Source organism: Scyliorhinus torazame, chromosome 2 (assembly GCF_047496885.1).
Source record: "Scyliorhinus torazame isolate Kashiwa2021f chromosome 2, sScyTor2.1, whole genome shotgun sequence".
Taxonomy (NCBI): Eukaryota; Metazoa; Chordata; class Chondrichthyes; order Carcharhiniformes; family Scyliorhinidae; genus Scyliorhinus; species Scyliorhinus torazame.
The window spans coordinates 217,998,454-218,021,083 of NC_092708.1; the positions used below are offsets into that span (position 1 = coordinate 217,998,454).

Here is a 22,630-nt window from a genome sequence, read left to right on the forward strand (position 1 = left end):
CTCTGACCTGCTCTTATATGGCTAGTCCATTGCAGCTTCTGTTCAATGGTAACCCCCCAGGATGTTGATAGTGGAGGTTTCATGATGGCAATGCTATTGAATATCATGGGGCAATAGTTAGATTATCTCTCGTCAGAGATGGTCATTACTGGGCACTTATCAGCCCAAGCCTGAATGTTGTCCAGGTCTTGCTGCATATGGACATGGATTGTGTCATTATGTGAGGAGTCTCAATGGTACAAACATTATGCAATCAACTGTTATCTACCAAGTGCCTTCAACCGAGTTCTCATGAACCTGAGAGCTGATTTGAATAATGGAAGCAAAACATTATGACATTCCGTTACAACAAGATACTTACAGCAGTGTCCGGCACACATCATCATTCCACTGACCCATGGAATCAAGATGAAGAATAATCTTTTTTCTTAAATCTGCAACCTGTTTAATAATAAACATTTAACTTTTAAGTGTTATTGTTCACCTTAAACTGAATTGTACAATGAAGGATTTACTTTGCTTCACCTTTTCTTTCATAAAGTTCAGAAATTCTCCAATCTCAATTGTTTGCCTTGGGGGTCGAATTGAGGGGGGGGGGCAAAGATATGCAGAGGGACAGGTAATATTGAGGAAGCGGCGGCTGCAGAAGGACTTGGACAAGCTAGAAGAGCGGGCAAAGAAGTGGCAGATGGAATACAATGTGGGAAAGTGTGAGGTTATGCACTTTGGAAGAAGGAATGGAGGCATAGACTATTTTCTAAATGGGGAAATGCTTCGGAAATCAGAAGCACAAAGGGACTTGAGAGTCCTTGTTCACGATTCTCTTAAGGTTAACGTGCAGGTTCAGTTGGCAGTTAGGAAGGCAAATGCAATGTTAGCATTCATGTCGAGAAGGCTAGGATACAAGACAAGGGATGTACTTCCGAGGCTGTATAAGAACATAAGAACTAGGAACAGGAGTAGGCCATCTGGCCCCTCGAGCCTGCTCCGCCATTTAATGAGATCATGGCTGATCATTGTGGACTCAGCTCCACTCTCCAGCCCGTACACCATATCCCCAAATCCCTTTATTCTTTAGAAAGGTATCTATCTTTTTCTTAAAAACGTTTAAAGAAGGCGCCTCAACTGCTTCACTGGGCAAGGAATTACAGAGATTCACAACCGAATGGGTGAAGAAGTTCCTCCTACACTCCGTCCTAAATCTACTTCCCCTGATTTTGAGGCTATGCCCCCTAGTTCTGCTTTCCCCGACCAGTGGAAACAACCAGCCCGCATCTATCCTATCTATTCCCTTCATAATTTTATATGTTTCAATAAGATCCCCCCGCATCCTTCTAAACTCCAATGAGTACAGTCCCAGTCTACTCAACCTCTCGTCATAATCTAATCCCCTCAACTCTGTGATCAACCGAGTGAATCTCCTCTGCACTCCCTCCACTGCCAATATGTCCTTTCTCCGGTAAGGAGACCAAAACTGAACACAATACTCCAGATGCGGCCTCACCAACACCCTATACAATTGCAGCATAACCTCCCTAGTCTTGAACTCCATCCCTCTAGCAATGAAAGACAAAACTCGATTAGCCTTCTTAATCACCTGTTGCACCTGCACACCAACTTTTTGCGACTCGTGCACCAGCACACCCAGGTCCCTCTGCACAGCAGCATGTTTTAACATCTTACCGTTTAAATAATAATCCATTCTGCTGTTATTCCTCCCAAAATGGATAGCCTCACACTTGGCAACATTGAATTCCATCAGCCAGACCCTAGCCCATTCACCTAACCTATCCAAATCCTTCTGCAGACTTCCGGTATCCTCTGCACTTTTTGCTTTACCACTCATCTTAGTGTTGTCTGCAAACTTTGACACATTGCACTTGGTCCCCAACTCCAAATCGTCTATGTAAATTGTGAACAACTGCGGGCCCAACACTGATCCTTGAGGGACCCCACTAGTTACAGGTTGCCAACCAGAGAAACACCCATTTATCCCCACTCTCTGCTTTCTGTTAGTTAACCAATCCTCTACCCATGCTACCACTTTACCCTCAATGCCATGCATCTTTAGTTTATGCAGCAACCTTTTGTGTGGCACCTTGTCAAAAGCTTTCTGGAAATCCAGATATACCACATCCATTGGCTCCCCGTTATCTACTGCACTGGTAACGTCCTCAAAACATTCTACCAAATTAGTCAGACACGACCTACCCTTTGTGAACCCATGCTGCGTCTGCCCAATGGGACAATTTCCCTCCAGGTGCCCCACTATTTCCTCCTTAATGATAGATTCCAGCATTTTCCCTACAACCGAAGTTAAGCTTACCGGCCTATAATTACCCGCTTTCTGCCGACCTCCTTTTTTAAACAGTGGTGTCACGTTTGCTACTTTCCAATCCTCTGGGACCACCCCAGAGTCTAGTGAATTTTGATAAATTATCACTAGTGCGTTTACAATTTCCCTAGCCATCTCTTTTAACACTCTGGGATGCATCCCATCAGGGCCAGGAGACTTGTCTACCTTTAGCCCCATTAGCTTGCCCAATACTGCCTCCTTAGTGATTACAATCATCTCAAGGTCCTCACCTATCATATCTTTATTTCCATCAGTCACTGACATGTTATTTGTGTCCTCCACTGTGAAGACTGACCCAAAAAACCTGTTCAGCTCCTCAGCCATTTCCCCGTCTCCTGTTATTAAATCTCCCTTCTCATCTTCCAAAGGACCAATATTTACCTTAGCCACTCTTTTTTGTCTTATATATTTGTGGAAGCTTTTACTATCTGCTTTTATGTTCTGAGCCAGTTTACTTTCATAGTCTACCTTACTCTTCTTTATAGCTTTTTTAGTAGCTTTCTGTTGTCCCCTAAAGACTTTCCAGTCCTCTAGCCTCCCACTAATTTTTGCCACTTTGTATGTTTTTTCCTTCAATTTGATACTCTCCCCTCACCTCCTTAGATATCCACGGTTGATTTTTCCCCTTTCTACCGACTTTCTTTTTTGTCGGTATGAACCTTTTCTGAACACTGTGAAAGATCGCTCGGAAGGTTCTCCACTGTTCCTCAACTGCTACACCATGAAGTCTTTGCTCCCAGTCTACCTTAGCTAGTTCTTCTCTCATCCCATTGTAATCGCCTTTGTTTAAGCACAAAACACTAGTGTTTGATTTTACCTTGTCATCCTCCAACTGTATTTTAAATTCCACCATATTGTGGTCGCTCCTTCCAAGAGGATCCCGAACTGTGAGATCATTAATCAATCCTGCCTCATTACACAGGACCAGATCTAGGACCGCTTGTTCCCTTGTAGGTTCCATTACATACTGTTCCAGGAAATTATCCCGGGCACATTCTATAAACTCCTCCTCAAGGCTGCCTTTACCAACCTGGTTAAACCAATCGATATGCAGATTAAAATCTCCCATGATAACCGCTGTACCATTTCTACATGCATCCGTTATTTCTTTGCTTATTGCCTGCCCTACCATCCTGTTACTATTTGGTGGCCTATAGACTACTCCTATCAGTGACCTTTTCGCCTTACTATTCCTGATTTCCACCCAAATTGATTCAACCTTGTCCTCCATAGCACCAACATCATCCCTTACTATTGCCCGGATGCCATCCTTAAACAACAAAGCTACACCACCGCCCTTACTGTCCATTCTATCCTTTCGTATAGTCTGATACCCTTGGATATTTAACTCCCAGTCGTGACCATCTTTCAGTAATGGCCACTAAATCATAGTCATTCACGATGATTTGCGCCATCAACTCATTTACCTTATTTCGTATACTACGAGCATTCAGGTAAAGTACACTTATGCTGTTTTTTGTGTCTTTGTTATGAATCCTAACACCTTGATCAGTAACTTTTCACGAATTATTTTTCCTTTTGCCCTTTCTCCTAATTTTCCTTGTCTTTGAACCCATATCTCTACATAATAACCCGTCACGTAACCTGCTGCCTTGATCTCCATTAACTATTATACTGTCCATAGCTTTACACTTCCCTTCCCCCCAACTTGCTAGTTTAAAGTCCTTGTGACCAACCTATTTATCCTATCCGCTAGAACATTGGTCCCAGAATGGTTCAGGTGAAGACCGTCCCAACGGTACAGATCCCTCCTGCCCCAGTACTGATGCCAATGCCCCATGAAATGGAATCCCTCTTTCCCGCACCACTCCTTTAGCCACGTGTTAACTTCCCTAATTTTCTCAACCCTATGCCAATTGGCACGTGGCTCGGGTAGTAATCCAGAGATTATAACCCTGGAGGACCTGTTCTCTAATTTAGTCCCTAGTGTTTGATAATCCCCAAACAGGTCCTCTTTCCTAGTCTTACCTATGTTGTTAGTCCAAACGTGGACCACAACAACTGGATCCTCCCCCTCCCTCTCCAAAATCCTTTCAAGCCGATCAGAGATGTCCCTCACCCTGGCACCGGGCAGGCAACATACCATGCGGGACTCTCGATCTGGCTTACAAAGGATGCCATCAATCCCCCTAATTATAGAATCCCCTACAACTACCACTTGTCTTTTTGCTCCCCCCTCTTGAATGGCTTCCTGTGCCACGGTGCAGTGGTCAGTCAACGCATCCTCCCTGCAGCCCTCTTCCTCATCCACACAGGGAGCAAGTACCTCATACCTGTTGGACAAGGTCAAGGGCTGAGGCTCCTCAACTCCTAAACTCAGGATCCCCCTACCTGCCTCCCTTGCAGTCACACCACTCTGTCCCTGACCACTGCTGAATTAACAGTACTTATTCTACCGGGTGTGACTGCCTCCTGAAAAAAAGCGTCCAGGTAATTTTCCCCCTACCTGATGTGCCGCAGTGTGTGCAGCTCGGTCTCCAGCTCATCAATTCTGAGCCGAAGTTCCTCGAGCAGCCAACACTTGCTGCAGATGTGGTCACTGACCACACAAGGCTCTGGTCAGACCCCATTTGGAGTTGTGAGCAGTTTTGGGCCCCGTATCTAAGGAAGGATATGCTGGCCTTGGAAAGAGTTCAGAAGAGGTTCACAAAAATGAACCCTGGAATGAAGAGCTTGTCATATGAGGAATAGTTGAAGACTCTGGGTCTGTCCTCGGAGTTTAGAAGGATGAGGGGGATCTTATTGAAACTTACAGGATACTGCGAGGCCTGGATAGAGTGGACGTGGAGAGGATGTTTCCACTTTTAGGAAAAACTAGAACCAGAGGACACAATCTCAGACTAAAGGAATGATCCTTTAAAACAGAGATTTGAGGAATTTTGGAATTTCTTCAGCCAGAGGGTGGGGAATCTGTGGAACTCTTTGACGCAAAGACTGTGGAGGCCAAATCACGGAGTGTCTTGAAGACAGAGTTAGATAGGTTCTTGATTAATAAGGGGGTCAGGGGTTATGGGGAGAAGGCAGGAGAATGGGGATGAGAAAAATGTCAATCATGATTGGTGCGGCACAGTGGTACAGTGGCTGGCACTGCTGCCTCACAGAACCAGGGACCTGGATTCAATTCCAGCCTGAGTAACTATCTGTGTGGAGTTTGTACACCCACCCAGTGTGTGCGCGGGTTTCTTCTGGGTGTTCAGATTTCCTCCCACAGTCCAAAGATGTACAGGTTAGTGGATTGGCTACAATAAATTGTCCCTTATGTTAGGTGGGGTACGGGGATAAGGCGGGGCGTGGGCCAAGACATGGTCGGTGCAGACTCGATGGGCAGAATGGCCTCCTTCTGCACTGTAGGAATTCTATTCTATGCTTCTATGAATGGCGGAGCAGACTGAATGAGCCGAGTGGCCTAATTCTGCTTCTATATCTTATGGGGGGAAATTGCATGCTCGTTGTTTGATCTACTTATTCTGGGCTGGAATCAAATTTACTGGCCGATAGCTGCCAATAAAGCATGCTATTTGGCAGCAACAGCCAAGTCCATCAAAAGTAGTATTAGGTCAGAAACCTCACTAATTCCTCCTCCAACAGACAATTCAAACATCCAGCAAGACCCAGACAAAATCACAAGATGAAAGGTTTAACTCTACTGAGGGTTACTATAATTGGCCTCAATATCCTTGGACTTGGACAGAGGGGGCAATGGAGAACATGGATCCAGTGATCCTTCCGAGAAAGTATGTATGTGCAAACAACAAAGAGAGAGAAAGAGATGGAGTGTGGGAAAGCTATTAAAAAGAGAAAAAGCAGTTCAGGATTGGCTTGGATGGGGCAGCACGGTGGCACAGTGTTTAGCAATGCTGCCTACGGCGCAGAGGACCCGGGTTCGATCCCGGCCCCGGGTCACTGTCTGAGTGGAGTTTGCACATTCTCCCCGTGTCTGTGTGGGTCTCGCCCCCACAACCCAGATATGTGCAGGTTAGGTGATTGGTCACGCTAAATTGCCCCTTAATTTGAAAAAACATAACTAGGTACTCTAAATTTATTTAAAAAAAGGATTGGCTTGGATGTGGTGACCCATTGTGGAACAGTCAATTGACAGATACAATCAAGCTGATATTGAGAAGTACCTCAAGTACCTGGTGAGGTACTTGAGGTCTCCCATGGAACTATACAATGACAAAAAGGGAACAATTCAAGGGTGTATGGAAGACAAATCAAAAGAAAAATCAATTGGCACATATTGGTGCAGGTTTGAGGAACGAGGGTGGGGAGCAGGGAGCTGGTGGCAGAAGATGATGATTTTGAGAACCAACCATTCATTCGTAACAGGGTTCTAGCACTTGAAAATTGTCTGATGGCCACAATGCATACACAAGATCTCAACTTGCTTGTGGAGCTACTGTCAAGCTTGAAATGTTTCCCACTGCTATTTTATTTCTTCATCCAACAGTAACATTTTCCAGTTTATTTTCCCTAGTACCATTCTCAGCCCCTTAAATCAGGTTTTCTTCAATGTATTGCTTTGGCATTCGTTTTACTGGCATCCTTCTCAATCTTTATCTTCAACCTTATGATGTTGTGATCACCATTGCCTAAGTTTCCATACTCTTCTCTTCCTTAGCTGTTCTTGTTCATTCCCCATTACTTGGGCTGGCAGCACTATGGACACTGCTGTACAGACAATTTAATTCATCTTTAATACTTGTTCCGTATACTTTAAAAGTCCTTTTAGACTTCTGTTTTATAACTATTGTTATTCCCTCGTCGTTTATGTTACCCTAGTCCTTTGCTCGGACTTCATATCTGAGCATAAACTAAAAGTACAACTGGACATTCAGCAGCAAAGAGTTGATCCTGTCCTTCCAATCTTTCCAGTAGGGATTCCTGGATAACGATCAGTGGTCATCAGATCAGACTTCTTTTCTTCTCTGAAACTAGGGCCGCAGAGACCAACTCTGGCACTTCAATTGCTGCCCTGCATGAGATTAGCAAACTCAGAACAGATGGAGGATCAAACATGGCCTACGTAGCCAAACACTGCGTTTCATCCTTTACCCACTGGACCGTGTCTCAAAGACTGTCATGTAAAATGCTAATTAGTGGAACCCAGAATAGGCGCACAGAAAATACAGAATCCAGAGGAAATGCTTGCTTACCGTCAAACACCAATGCACTCCTAAATGTACTGGTACCAGTATGAGGTCCTTTTCAAATAAATCAACTCCTTTGGTCCATTGCTTTACTGTCTGGTAACCTGCAGCATGCAATTTCAGGTAGAAGAAAGTATTGAATGCGTAAACTCTGGGAAAACAGGCCTCTTTATTTCTTTCCATAATTAAGCACATGTAGAAGTTAATCACCTGCAAAATATCAGCAGAAAACTGTTAAAAGGCTCAGCTCATTCCAATCTGTACACCACAGATTTAAAAACAGGAATACAAGACCGCACATGATCTGTTTCCCTTCATTTCTCCCCCAACTCCTCTTCAACTGAAGGTGGTGGTTGTGCTCAGGGTAGAACAGAACAACTAGTGTATCTATTTGCAATAGATACTCCTCTGATACAACAGTAGGACTATAATGAGCTTCAGCAATCTGTACAAATGGAAGAATAGCAGATGATTAAGATCAGCTGTGATGTTCTCATCTTTGAGAAACCTGCTGACAATCCACTGCCCATGCTGGTACATTCAAAATGGTAAAAGTGCCACAGAATACACATGCCCCTTGGACCTATATTGCAGCAGGCGCCAGCACCTACAAGATAAGAGAGATGGACACAGTGTAAACTGATTTATTTTGGTCGTAAGAACGTGGAGAAACAATATAAAACAAAGGGTACAATCCTAAATGGGGTGCAGGTACAGAGGGACCTGGGGGTATAGGTGCACAAATCACTCAAGATGTCATGACAGATAGAGAGTGCAGAAATCCTAGGCTTTAAGACTAGGGGCTAGAGTATAAAAACAAGGGAGTTGTGATAAACCTGCAAAAACAGGTTTGGCCTTAACCAAAGTATTGCATCCCATTCTGGGCACCAGACTTGAGGAAAGAAGTATAGGCATTAGAGAGGGTGCAGAAAAGATTCCCGAGAATGGCTTTAGGGATGTGGAACTTCAGTTTTGCAGATAGATTGGAGAAACTGGAACTTTTCGCTTTGGAGAAGATCTGATAGAGATATTCAAAATGATGAGGTACCTGGACAGAATAGACAGGGAGAAACTGCTCCCATTCGTAGAAAGATTGAGAACCAGAGGCACATATTTAAGATAACTGGCAAAAGAAGCAATGGCGACACAAGGAAAAGGTTTTTTCTTAAACATCATGCATGGTTAGGATTTGGGATGTGCTGCCTAAGAATGTGGTGAGGGCAGAATCAATCATGACTTCCAAAATGAAACTGGAACATTGTATGAAAAGGAAAAAAAAATGCAGAGGGAAAGACAAAGGGTTGGCACTAGGTGAACTGTTCTTGCAGAGAGCCAGCATGTACATGACAGGTCAAATGGGCTACTTCAGTGCTGTAACCATTATATGATTCTATCGGCACAATTGTATGAAAACATACATTTAAGGCTGTATATCACTCAGCAATAGTCAAGGACAATGCTAGTGTTCAAGGATATGGTCTTATCCAGGAGCTTGCAATTAAATGGCAAGGATCACAGGTGAACTGAATTTACTGTTATTATGGCACAAATTTATTCGGAGGTATAATTGATTTTCTTGTGAAGCATATTGGTTTCGCTCCCATTCTTCATTACTCGACAATGTTTTTCAACATTCAGAGAAATAAATGCCATACAGCCCCTGGGTTAACTGCTTTTTGTAGCCTCTCAACATATTCCAGCGGATGTATTTAATGCAATTTTTCAGTTAACAAGGCAGGTATCAACAACATTGCGATCCACAGAGAATCTTCTGGCAACCTACTGCCATTTTAGGAAATAAACTGTTGTGAAGGAAATCTGGTGCTTTAAATTGAAGCCATGTTTTTGAAAATATTTTTTCATCGCTGGTGTATTTGGTAAAGTTGATGTGTTACAGTCATGTACACACAACAGCCTCACGCTTCATCCTTGGTTTATACCAAATTAGCTGACTACAGCAATGGTACAGCAATTGTTCTCAGTGCTCTGGTGTCTGATCACTATCTGGTAACTCTGCTGGAACACCCATTGCAGATGCCGAGTTAAAATAGATTTTAAAAAATCAGGCTCAACCATGTTGGTCCCCATGACCCAACACTATCTTGGTTCACTTTTATGGTTTTTGGGTTTTTACGCTTGAAGGTCAAATTTCATCTATAGCATCGGTCAAGTAGGTGGTGGGTGAAACATTTGATTTGTCCACTTGATGCAGCTGGTAGGGGCCCTGCGCCTGATTCAGGACGAGACCTATTGTAAAGACGAGCACAGTTCAATCAGACAGTAGGCTGCACATAACAAAATCGAGGCCTTGTGGGAAAAAGAGATGGTGGATCCCATTTCATGGTGTCCTGAGCAGACAGTGGAAGTAATTTGGCACATTGCCTCATCGCCTGAATTTTCCAACAAGCACCAAGATGTTGCATGGTGGATGGTGAGAAGGGTCCTTGCAATCAGATCCTTCTTATACATCCAGTGTCTCACCATCTCCGTACTGTGTTGGGAAAGAGACTCTCACCCACTTCCTCCTTAATTTGTCTTTGCAAAGCAGGTCTAGAAAGAGATGCAGTGGTTTTTGCCAATGTTCAACTGGAGCAGCTTGGTTACACAGAACTCAGTGCTACCCAGGAACACCCACTGAGAAAAGCATCAACCACTGCTGAGCTTCAACTCTTTGAACTCTTCGGTCTACCCAAACCCTGGTGGTCTTTCCATGCAAAGAGCTGTCCATTTTTAAAAAATAATAAATTTAGTGTACCCAAGTCATTTTTTTCCAATTAAGGGGCAATTTAGCGTGTTCAAGCCACCTACCTTGCACATCTTTGGGTTGTGGGGGCGAAACCCATGCAAACACGGGGAGAATGTGCAAACTCCACACAGACAGTGACCCATAGCCGGGATCGAACCTGGGACCTCGGCGCCATGAGGCAACAGGGCTAACCCACTGCGCCACCGTGTTGCCCCCCTCAAAGAGCTGTCCATGACCGAGTATTGCAGAATGGCACATTCCAAAATCCAGAATTATGTGCTGAAGGATGCACTAATGTTTGGGGCTTCCGCTGAAAGGGTTCAATGGGGAAGGAGCAGAAGATTTGTCAAAGTACGATCGTGATTCGCTGGTGGGTTACAGCGGGTGTCAGAAGGGTTGCGGAGCACACGGCTGGTAACAATTCTATTATTCATAGGGAGAAGATGCTTCCCTGTAAAAACAAGAATGTAACAAGCCGTCGACACAATATGAAGCTCAGAGGTAACAGCACTGAAGGGTGAAAATGTGCCGCGGCCACCTGCACTCCCGCGCACACGTCCTTATATCAAGCCACCCGACAAACCCCAATCATTTCTCAGCGATCGCCCAGTTCCAGCTGTCGCTCGAATGCTATGCTCAAAATCCATTTTCTTTCCAACAACCCCCCACCCCCTCCCCCCTCAGTTAGCATAGCAACAATCCCTAGGTGTTAGCATATTTTCTATAAGCACAAAGGAATCTTTGATTGAATGCCAGGTAGAAAGATCTTTCATTTCCTTGTCTTTGCAACTGCACTGAAGTTTGGGACCAAATATCAAATTCAACAAAGTGGACCCACTTAATTGTTCACTCGATCACTGGTCACGGGTTTGCCCGATAGTGAGCAACGTATTCCGTTATTGGCAGTTTTTTAAAAAACATGCTTTACTTAGAACACATTGGAAGAAAGCAACATTTTTTTTAATAAACAATTTCATTGAGGTATTTCTGGCATTGTAAACAGTTACAGTGTACAGTAACATGCAAATATCAACACAAAGCAGAAACATAGTGCAAAAGACCACTCCTCTCTCATAAACAGTACCCGCCTTTTTATCACTCCTATTCTACTCTAATCCCCCCCCCCCGCGCTGACATTTAATTCCCCGCGAAGAAGTCGATGAATGGTTGCCATCTTCGGGCAAACCCTAATACAGATCCTCTTAAGGCGAACTTAATTTTTTCCAGCCCTAAAAAGCTCGACATGTCCGAGAGCCATGTCTTTGGGGGCTTTGAGTCCCTCCATGCCAGCAGTATACGTCGCCGGGCTACCAGGGAAGCAAAGGCCAAGACGTCGGCCTCCCTCTCATCCTGGACCCCCGGGTCTTCCGAGACCCCAAAAATTGCCACCACTGGACTCATCACCACCCTAGTTTTCAGTACCTGGGACATGACGTCCACAAATCCCTCCCAGTATCTCCTAAGTTTTGGGCATGCCCAGAACATGTGTACGTGATTCGTTGGCCCTGCCGCACACCTAGCCCATTTATCCTCCACCCCAAAAAACTTACTCATCCGGGCCACCATCATGTGGGCCCGGTGGACGACCTTGAACTGAATCAGGCCGAGCCTAGCACATGTTGCAGTTGAATTTACCCTTCTCAGGGCTTCCGCCCATACCCCCTCTTCCATTTCCTCGCCAAATTCCTCCCCCCACTTGAGCTCCAGTTCCTCTGTCTGGGACTCCTCCCCTTTCATAAGTTCACGGTAAATATCCAAGACTTTCCCCTCTCCTACCTCTCCCCGAGACACTACTCTGTCCTGCATCCAATTTGGCGCGAGGCGTGGGAAGGATGGGACCTGTCTATGTATGAAGTCATGCGCTTGCAAGTACCGAAAGTCATTCCCTCTGACTAGTCCGAAATTCTCCTCCAAGGCCCTCTTGCTCGAGAAGCTCCCCCCCAAGAATATATCCCCCCCACCCCCGCCACCCTCGGAATCCACTGTCCATACTCCCAGGGACGAATCGGTGGTTGTCGCATATTGGAGACCAGACCGATGCTCCCACCTCCCCTACCTGCTTCCTCCACTGGCCCCAAATCCGCAGGGCTGCCACCACTACCGGGCTGGTGGAGTACCTGGCCGGCGGGATCGGTAGGGGAGCCGTGACCAGGGCTGCCAAACTGGTGCCCCTGCATGAAGCTGCCTCCACTCGCCCCCAAATAGACCCCGTACCCACCATCCAACTCCTTACCATGGCTATGTTGGCCGCCCAGTAGTAGTTGCTGACGTCCGGCAGTGCCAGCCCCCCCCTCGCTACGGTTCCTCTCAAGCATCGCTTTCTTCACCCGCGGGGACTTCCCCGCCCAGACAAAGTTCATAATAATCTTGTTGACCCTTTTGACGAAGGACCGCGGGATGAAAATCGGGGGGGCACTGAAAAATAAACAGGAATCGTGGGAGGATTGTCATCTTTACCGTCTGCACTCTCCCCGCAAGTGATAGTGGGAGTGCATCCCATCTCCTGAACTCGCTCTTCATTTGTTCCACCACTCTAGTCAAATTTAGCTTGTGCAGCCTGCCCCAGTCTCGTGCCACCTGTATCCTTAAGTATCGGAAACTTTCTCCGACCATCCTAAATGACAGCCCCTTCAACCTGTTCTCCTGGCCCCTCGCCTGCACTACAAACATCTCACTCTTAGCCATGATCAGTTTGTACCCTGCAAACCTGCCAAATTCTCGCAATATTCCTAGTATACTGTCCATCCCAGCCAGCGGGTCCGATATGTACAGGAGCAGGTCGTCCGCAGTACAGCGATACCCTGTGTTCCACCCCTCCCCTAATCATTCCCTTCCACCCCCTCGCAGCTCTCAGGGCAATCGCCAGCGGCTCTATGGCCAGTGCAAACAGCAACGGGGAGAGTGGGCATCCCTGACTGGCCCCCCGGTGTAGTCTAAAGTACTCTGATGTTGTCCTATTCGTCCTCACGCTAGCTTTTGGGGCCTGGTACAATAGTCTAACCCAGTCAACAAAGCCCTCCCCGAACCCAAACCATCCGAGTACCTCCTACAAATAGTCCCACTCCACCCGGTCAAAGGCCTTCTCGGCATCCATTGCCACCACTGCCTCTACCTCTCTGCCCTCCAGGGGCATCATGATCACATTGAGTAGTCTTCTCAAGTTGGCTGCCAGCTGTCTGCCTTTCATAAACCCTGTTTGGTCTTCCCCGATCACCTCCGGACACAGTCCTCAATTCTAAGCGTCAAGACCTTAGCCAGTTGCTTGGCGTCGACGTTGATCAGGGAGATTGGTCTATATGACCCACACGCTTCCGGGTCTTTATCCCGTTTTAATATCAGTGAAATGATAGCCTGTGACATCGTCGGGGGTGGCGTCTCTCTGTCCCTCGCCTCGTTAAATACCCAAGTCAGCACCGGCCCCACTATCTCCGAGAACTTTTTATAGAACTCCACTGGGTATCCATCCGGCCCCGGGGATTTACCCGACTGCATGACCTTCAGCCCCCCAGTACTTCCTCAGCTCTGATCGGGGCCCCCAGTCCGTCTACCAGCCCCCTACCCACTTTTGGGAAGGTCAGTCTGTCTAAGAAACGCTTCATCTCCTCCGGCTCCCCAGGGGGTTCCGAAGTATAGAGCTTGCTGTAAAACTCCCGAAATACCCTGTTCAGTCCTGACAGGTCATCCACTCTGTTCCCCATACTGTCCACTACCCTGCCTATTTCTCTGGACGCCTCCTTCCTCCCGAGTTGCTGCACAAGCATTCGACTAGCTTTCTCCCCATGCTCATAGACCACACCCTTTGCCTTCCTGAGTTGTCCACTGCCTTGCCCGTGGACAACACTCCCAACTCAGCCTGCAGTCTCCATTTATCTCTAAGTAGGTCCTCCCTCGGGGCCGCTGCATATTCCCTATCTGTCTGGTGGATCTCCTTGACCAGTCAGTCCATCTCCGCTCTGTCCGTTCTATCTCTGTGGGCCCGAATTTAAATCAGCTCCCCCCTTACAGCCGCCTTCAGCGCCTCCCACAGGGTCGCTGCTGAGACTTCCTCTGTGTCATTAACCCGCAGGTAATCCTGCATGCACTTCCGCAGTCTCTCGCACACCCCCTCCTCCGCAAGCAATCCTACGTCCAATCTCCATTGCGGGCGCTGGTAGCTCCTTTTGCAGACCTGCAGATCAACCCAGTGTGGGGCATGATCCGAGATGGTGATCGCCGAATACTCCGTATTTTTTACCCCGCCTACACAGTCCCTGCTCATGATGAAAAAATCGATTCTAGAGTATACTTTATGAACATGCGAGTAGAACGAATATTCCCTTCCCATCGGCCGCCTGGCTCTCCATGGGTTTACCCCCCCCCATCTGCTCCATGAACCCCCTCAGTTCCCTTGCCATCGTTGGGAGCCTACCCGTTCTGGAGCATGACCCATCTAGTCCGGGGTCAAGGACCGTGTTGAAGTCCCCACCCATGATCAGCTTGTGTGAATCTAAGTCTGTGATTTTCTCCAGCACCCTTTTAATGAAGTCAGCATCGTCCCAATTTGGAGCATATACATTCACCAGGACTGCCCTCACCCCCTCAAGCGTACCCCGGACCATAAGAAATCTACCACCTCTGTCTGCGATTGTGCCCTCCGCCTCAAATTGAACCCGTTTATTGATCATGATTGCCACCCCCCTGGACTTAGAGTCCAAGACCGAGTGGAAGACCTGGCTAATCCAGCCCTTCCTTCGTCTGGTCTGTTCAGTCACTTTCTTTTTAAAAAAAATATATATATTTATTAAAGTTTTTTAACACAATTTTTCTCCCTGACAAACAATAACTCCCCCCCCCTCTCGTAACAAAAAAAAAACATAGATGTATACATGGCAAAATGATATATTTACACAGCTTTGTACACTGGCCCTCGCCTGTACGTGCCAGTTTCCCCAACCCTTAATGTTATCTCTTGCTCATCCACCTTCCAAGGCAGCCCCCTACCCCAGGACGTCCCCCCCCCCCTCTCCCCCCCCCAGGACGTCCCCTCCACCCCTCCAACACCACCCCCCCCCCCCAGGTTGCTGCTGCTGCTGGCCGACCTTCCTCTAACGCTCCGCGAGATAGTCTAGGAACGGTTGCCACCGCCTGTAGAACCCCTGCGCAGACCCTCTCAAGGCGAACTTAATCCTCTCCAACTTTATGAACCCAGCCATATCATTTGTCCAGGCCTCCAGGCTGGGGGGCTTCGCCTCCTTCCACATTAGCAAGATCCTTCGCCGGGCTACTAGGGACGCAAGGGCCAGAATGCCAGCCTCTTTCGCCTCCCGCACTCCCGGTTCGTCCACTACTCCAAATATTGCTAGCCCCCAGCTTGGCTTGACCCGGACTTTCACCACCTGAGATATTGCTCCCGCCACTCCTCTCCAGAACCCCTCCAGTGCCGGGCACGACCAAAACATATGGACATGGTTCGCCGGGCTCCCTGAGCACCTTCCACATCTGTCCTCTATCCCAAAGAACCTACTCAACCTCGCCCCCGTCAAGTGCGCTCTGTGGACCACCTTAAATTGTATCAGGCTGAGCCTGGCACACGAGGAGGAGGAATAATTAACCCTACCTAGGGCATCCGCCCACAGACCTTCCTCGATCTCCTCCCCCAGCTCCTCCTCCCATTTACCCTTCAACTTTTCTACCAGCGCTTCCCCCTCTTCTTTCAACTCCTGGTGTATTTCCGACACCTTGCCCTCCCCGACCCAGACACCCGAGATTACCCTATCTTGAACTTCTTGTGCCGGGAGCAACGGGAATTCCCTCACCTGTCGCCTCACAAAAGCCCTCACCTGCATATATCTGAAGGCATTTCCCGGGGGTAACTCGAACTTCTCCTCCAGTGCCCCTAGGCTCGCAAACGTCCGGTCGATGAACAGGTCCTTCATTCTTCCAATCCCCGCCCGATGCCAGCTCTGGAACCCCCCGTCCATCTTCCCCGGGACAGACCGGTGGTTACCCCTGATCGGGGACCACACCGATGCTCCCATTGCACCCCGGTGCCGTCTCCACTGGCCCCAGATCCTTAGCGTTGCCGCCACCACCGGGCTCGTGGTATACTTTGTCGGCGAGAGCGGCAGCGGTGCCGTCACCAATGCCCCCAGGCTCGTTCCTTTACAGGACGCCACCTCCATCCTCTTCCATGCCGCCCCCTCTCCTTCCATAACCCACTTGCGGATCATCGCCACATTTGCTGCCCAGTAGTAGCTCCCCAGGTTTGGCAGCGCCAACCCTCCTCGGTCCCTACCGCGTTCCAGGAACTCTCTCCTTACTCTCGGGGTCTTATTCGCCCACACAAACCCCATAATACTCCTGCCTACTCTCTTAAAAAAGGCCTTAGTGATCACAATGGGAAGGCACTGAAACACAAACAGAAACCTCGGAAGGACCACCATTTTGACCGACTGCACTCTACCCGCCAGCAAGAGCGGTAACATGTCCCATCTTTTGAAATCCTCCTCCATTTGCTCCACCAACCTCGTCAGATTCAGTTTATGCAGGGTCCCCCAACTCCTGGCTATCTGGATCCCCAGATACCGAAAGCTCCCCTCCACCCTCCTCAGCGGTAGGTCCCCTATCCCTCTTTCTTGGTCCCCCGCCTCTAATACAAAGAGCTCACTCTTCCCTACATTGAGCTTATAGCCCGAAAACTCCCCAAACTCCCTTAGCGTCTGCATGACCTCCACCATCCCCTCAATTGGATCCGCCATGTACAGCAACAGGTCATCCGCATATAGCGACACCCGATGCTGTTCAACCCCTCGGACTACCCCCCCCCCATTTATTAGACTCCCTCAATGACATGGCCAATGGTTTAATCGCCAATGCGAACAACAGGGGGGACAGGGGGCACCCCTGCCTCGTCCCTCGGTACAGTCGAAAGTACTCCGACCTCCGCCGACTCGTCACTACACTCGCCATCGGGGCTCTGTAAAGGAGCTTAACCCAATTGATAAACCCTACCCCGAACCCAAACCTACGCAGCACCTCCCAGAGGTACTCCCACTCTACTCGGTCAAAGGCCTTCTCCACGTCCATAGCTGCCACTATCTCCGCCTCTCCCTCCTCCGATGGCATCATTATCACGTTTAAGAGCCGCCGCACATTGGTGTTTAATTGCCTGCCCTTTACAAATCCCGTCTGGTCCTCGTGGATTACCCCGGGACACAGTCCTCGATCCTCGTGGCCAGCACTTTTGCCAGCAACTCTGCATCCACATTGAGGAGCGAGATCGGCGTGTACGATCCACATTGCAGTGGGTCCTTGTCACGCTTTAGGATCAAAGAAATTGTCGCTTCTGACATTGTCGGGGGCAGGGTCCCCTCCTCTCTTGCCTCATTAAAGGTCCTCACCAGTAGCGGGGCCAACAGGTCTGCGTACTTCCTGTAGAACTCCACCGGGAATGCGTCCGGTCCCGGGGCCTTCCCCGCCTGCATGCTCCCCAAACCCTTGCTCAGCTCCTCCAACCCAATTGGTGCCCCCAAACCAGCCTCCTCTTGCTCCTCCACCCTCGGGAATCTCAGCTGATCTAGGAATCGTCTCATCTCCGCTTCCCCCGCTGGGGGCTGGGATCTGTACAGCTCTTCATAAAAGGGCTTGAATACCTCGTTTATTTTCATCGCACTCCGAACTGTGGCTCCCCTTCCATCTTTGACTCCCCCTATTTCCCTCGCTGCCATCCTCTTACGGAGCTGGTGTGCCAGCATCCGACTAGCCTTTTCCCCATACTCGTAGGTCGACCCCTGCGCTTTCCTCCACTGTGCCTGTGCCTCCGCCTTCCCTGTGGTCAACAGGTCAAACTCCGTCTGGAGCCGTCGTCTTTCCCCAAGTAATCTTTCCTCCGGGGCCTCTGCGTATCTCCTGTCCACTCTCAAAATCTCCCCCACTAACCTCTCCCTTTTCATAGCCTCTGTCTTCTCCCGATGAGCCCTAATGGAAATTAGCTCTCGCCTGATCACCGCCTCAAATACCACCCCCACCCGCACCTCCTCGTTGTCGCTGGCCTCCAAGTACCTTTCGATACACCCCCTCACCTTCCCACACACCACCTCGTCCGCCAGCAGTCCCACATCCAGCCGCCACAACGGGCGTTGGTCCCTCTTCTCTCCCAGCTCCAGTTCCACCCAGTGCGGGGCATGGTCCGAAACGGCTATAGCCGAATACTCCGTCCTCTCCACCCTCGGGATGAGCGCCCTACCCAGAACAAAGAAATCTATCCGGGAGTAGGCTTTGTGTACATGGGAGAAGAAAGAAAATTGCCTGGCCTGCGGCCTTGCAAACCGCCATGGGTCCACTCCCCCCATCTGATCCATAAACCCCCTAAGTACCTTGGCTGCCGCCGGCCTCTTTCCAGTCCTTGATTTGGAGCGGTCCAGTGCTGGATCCAACACTGTATTGAAGTCCCCTCCCATTATCAGGCCTCCTATCTCCAGGTCCGGAATGTGCCCCAACATGCGCTTCATGAATCCTGCATCATCCCAGTTCGGGGCGTATACGTTTACCAACACCACCCACGTCCCTTGCAGCCTACCGCTCACCATTACATATCGCCCTCCATTGTCCGCTACAATAGTCTTGGCCTCGAATGACACCCGCTTTCCCACCAATATTGCCACCCCTCTATTCTTCACGTCCAGTCCCGAGTGGAATACCTGTCCTACCCATCCCTTTCTTAGCCTGACCTGGTCCGTCACCTTCAGGTGTGTCTCTTGGAGCATGGCCACGTCCGCCTTCAGTCCCTTTAAGTGCGCGAAGACTCGAGCCCTCTTCACCGGCCCATTCAGGCCCCTCACATTCCACGTTATCAGCCGGATTGGAGGGGCTCTCATCATCCCCCCCCGCCAACGCCCCGCCGACTAGCCATCTCCTTTTCTGGGCCAGTCCCGTGTCCACACCTCCCTCACCCTCCAGTCCCCAGAGGGGGGATCCCCGTCCCGACCACCTCTTCTGTGTCCCATTCCCTTTCGGCCAGTGCAGCAGCAACGCTTTCCCCCCCCCATGTCACTCCCGTAAGTCAGCTGACGCCTGCTGACCCCGGCTTCCCCCGCCGTCCCATTGACCTCCCCGTGTGGGAGTCTCCCAATCCATATGCATTCCTTCATTCCCCTTCTCGCCTTTCCAAAACCCGCTCCGCCCCCTCTGGTGCAGCTCCTGTCGCGGCCTTGTCTCTCTCCCCCAGCCCATGTAACATTTCCTGCGCGTGATTGATTGACCCCCTAGATACAACAACCATCACACATCAAACCACAAAACATCCCCCCCACCCTCACAAACCCTCAGTTAGAGTCCAACTTTTTGGCTTGTGCAAAGGTCCACGCCTCTTCAGGCGTTTCGAAGTAATAGTGTTGGCCCTTGTATGTGACCCACAGTCGCGCTGGCTGCAGCATTCCGAATTTCACTTCTTTCCAGTACAACGCCGCTTTGGCCCGGTTGAAACCCGCTCTCCGCTTTGCAACCTCCGTGCTCCAGTCCGGGTATATTCGGATCTCTGCATTGTCCCACTTACTGCTCCGCTCCTTCTTGGCCCATCTCAGGACCCACTCTCTGTCCGTGAACCGGTGGAACCTCACCACCATCGCCCTTGGCGGCTCATTTGCCTGGGGCTTCTTCGCCAGCACCCGATGTGCCCCGTCCAACTCCAGCGGCCTCAAAGGGGCCTTCATGCCCATCATCGCCTCGAGCATCGTGCTCGCATATGCCCCGGCATCAGCCCCCTCCACTCCCTCACGGAGACCCAGGATTCGCAGATTCTTTCTCCTCGATCTGTTCTCCAGGTCTTCGAGTCTTCCCGCCCACCTCTTGTGTAGCGCCTCGTTCTGCTCCACTCTCACCGCCAGGCCCACGAGCCCGTCCTCGTTCTGACTGACTCTTTTCTGTACCTCCTGGATCTTAGCTTTGTGGGCCTTCTGGGTGATCCCGAGTCCTTCAATTGCCGAAAGCATAGGCGCCAACATCTCCTTGCGCATATCCTCGCGCTGCTCCTTGGAGCAGCGCTTGATGAACACCTGCAGCTCCCCTTTGTCCCTGGCCGCTGCCATTTTGTTTTCTTTCCCTCGCTTCTCCCGTTTCTCCAGTGCCGCTCCTTTGGCCGTTACACTTCTGGTCCGTTTCATAGAAGTTGGAGGGGGACCTCTCTCTTCCCTTCCCCACGGGCTACGTCAAAAAAAAGTTCAGTTGGGGCTCCTCTAATGAGCCTGAAAGTCCGTGGTAGCGGGAGCTGCCGAATCGTGTGGCTTAGCTCCGCATAGCCGCAACCGGAAGTCGAGAGGGAATCCTTTTGGCAGTGTTCGCTTCACCAGTCTGCCCCAAAAAGTCTATGGAAATTCCTGGAAAAGGTCGGAGAGTCAGTCCCAGACGAGAGCTGCCGAATGCGCGACCTACTCCTCCATGGCCGCCACCGGAAGCCTCCTCCCTGCTTCTTCAATGGCCTTGGTAGATCTTTTCACAGTTGTTCCCTCTGCTGCTAAAATTCACCTTTGATAGAGTCAAGTCAGATTGCAGCTTTAAGCTTGCCCTTCCCCCGCCTGCATGCTGGAAGAGGCCTTTGTCTATTGCTGCAGCTCAAGCCAAATCTTTTACTGTTTCTGCCGGGTCTGGTATCCAAAAGACATAACATTCCTGGGGGACACTGTCAGGGGAATGCTGCAGTCTTCTTCCCACACCGGGAAATGTCAAACAAATGCCGTGGGGGCCCTGTAAAAGAGCCCAAAAGTTCATTCCAAGCGGGAGCTACCGGATATGCGACCTACCTCTGCATAGCCGCACCTGGAAGTCCCTGTTCAGTCACTTTCAGGTGCGTCTCCTGCAGCATGATTACGTCCGCCTTTGGAGCCCGCAAATGCGCGAACACACGCGCCCTCAACAAAGAACAAAGAAATGTACAGCACAGGAACAGGCCCTTCGGCCCTCCAAGCCCGTGCCGACCATGTTGCCCGACTAAACTACAATCTTCTACACTTCCTGGGTCCGTCCGTATCCCTCTATTCCCATCCTATTCATGTATTTGTCAAGATGCCCCTTAAATGTCACTATCGTCCCTGCTTCCACCACCTCCTCCGGTAGCGAGTTCCAGGCACCCACTACCCTCTGCGTAAAAAACTTGCCTCGTACATCTACTCTAAACCTTGCCCCTCTCACCTTAAACCTATGCCCCCTAGTAATTGACCCCTCTACCCTGGGAAAAGCCTCTGACTATCCACTCTGTCTATGCCCCTCATAATTTTGTAGACCTCTATCAGGTCACCCCTCAACCTCCTTCGTTCCAGTGAGAACAAATCGAGTTTATTCAACCGCTCCTCATAGCTAATGCCCTCCATACCAGGCAACATTCTGGTAAATCTCTTTTGCACCCTCTCTAAAGCCTCCACATCCTTCTGGTAGTGTGGCGACCAGAATTGAACACTATACTCCAAGTGTGGCCTAACTAACGTTCTATACAGCTGCAACATGACTTGCCAATTCTTATACTCAATGCCCCGGCCAATGAAGGCAAGCATGCCGTATGCCTTCTTGACTACCTTCTCCACCTGTGTTGCCCCTTTCAGTGACCTGTGGACCTGTACTCCTAGATCTCTTTGACTTTCAATACTCTTGAGGGTTCTACCATTCACTGTATATTCCCTACCTGCATTAGACCTTCCAAAATGCATTACCTCACATTTGTCCAGATTAAACTCCATCTGCCATCTCTCCGCCCAAGTCTCCAAACAATCTAAATCCTGCTGTATCCTCGGACAGTCCTCATCGCTATCCGCAATTCCACCAACCTTTGTGTCGTCTGCAAACTTACTAATCAGACCAGTTACATTTTCCTCCAAATCATTTATATATACTACAAACAGCAAAGGTCCCAGCACTGATCCCTGTGGAACACCACTGGTCACAGCCCTCCAATTAGAAAAGCATCCTTCCATTGCTACTCTCTGCCTTCTATGACCTAGCTAGTTCTGTATCCACCTTGCCAGCTCACCCCTGATCCCGTGTGACTTCACCTTTTGTACTAGTCTACCATGAGGGACCTTGTCAAAGGCCTTACTGAAGTCCATATAGACAACATCCACTGCCCTACCTGCATCAATCATCTTAGTGACCTCCTCGAAAAACTCTATCAAGTTAGTGAGACACGACCTCCCCTTCACAAAACCATGCTGCCTCTCACTAATACGTCCATTTGCTTCCAAATGGGAGTAGATCCTGTATCGAAGAATTCTCTCCAGTAATTTCCCTACCACTGAAGTAAGGCTCACTGGCCTGTAGTTCCCTGGATTATCCTTGCTACCCTTCTTAAACAGAGGAACAACATTGGCTATTCTCCAGTCCTCCGGGACATCA

The 22,630-nt window shown here is 49.3% G+C and overlaps 1 protein-coding gene across 9 annotated transcripts in view; it reads right to left on the reverse strand.

Moving 5' to 3' along the window:
• The window catches only part of LOC140395751 (sentrin-specific protease 2-like), a 117,859-nt gene that overhangs the window by 24,764 nt on the left and 70,465 nt on the right, over positions 1 to 22,630 (reverse strand). For 6 of the 9 annotated variants that reach the window (XR_011936294.1, XR_011936299.1, XR_011936303.1 and 3 more), the window contains exons 13-14: positions 7,534 to 7,737; positions 362 to 441 (exon numbers count right to left, since the gene is read on the reverse strand). Coding sequence is in view for 5 of the 9 variants with exons in the window: in XM_072483916.1 (XP_072340017.1) it covers positions 362 to 441; positions 7,534 to 7,737 (284 nt within the window). In the remaining 4 variants the exon portion in view is untranslated. The remainder of the gene's footprint in view (positions 1 to 361; positions 442 to 7,533; positions 7,738 to 22,630) is intronic. The other 3 variants (XR_011936309.1, XM_072483935.1, XM_072483930.1) reach the window with 2 other exon arrangements.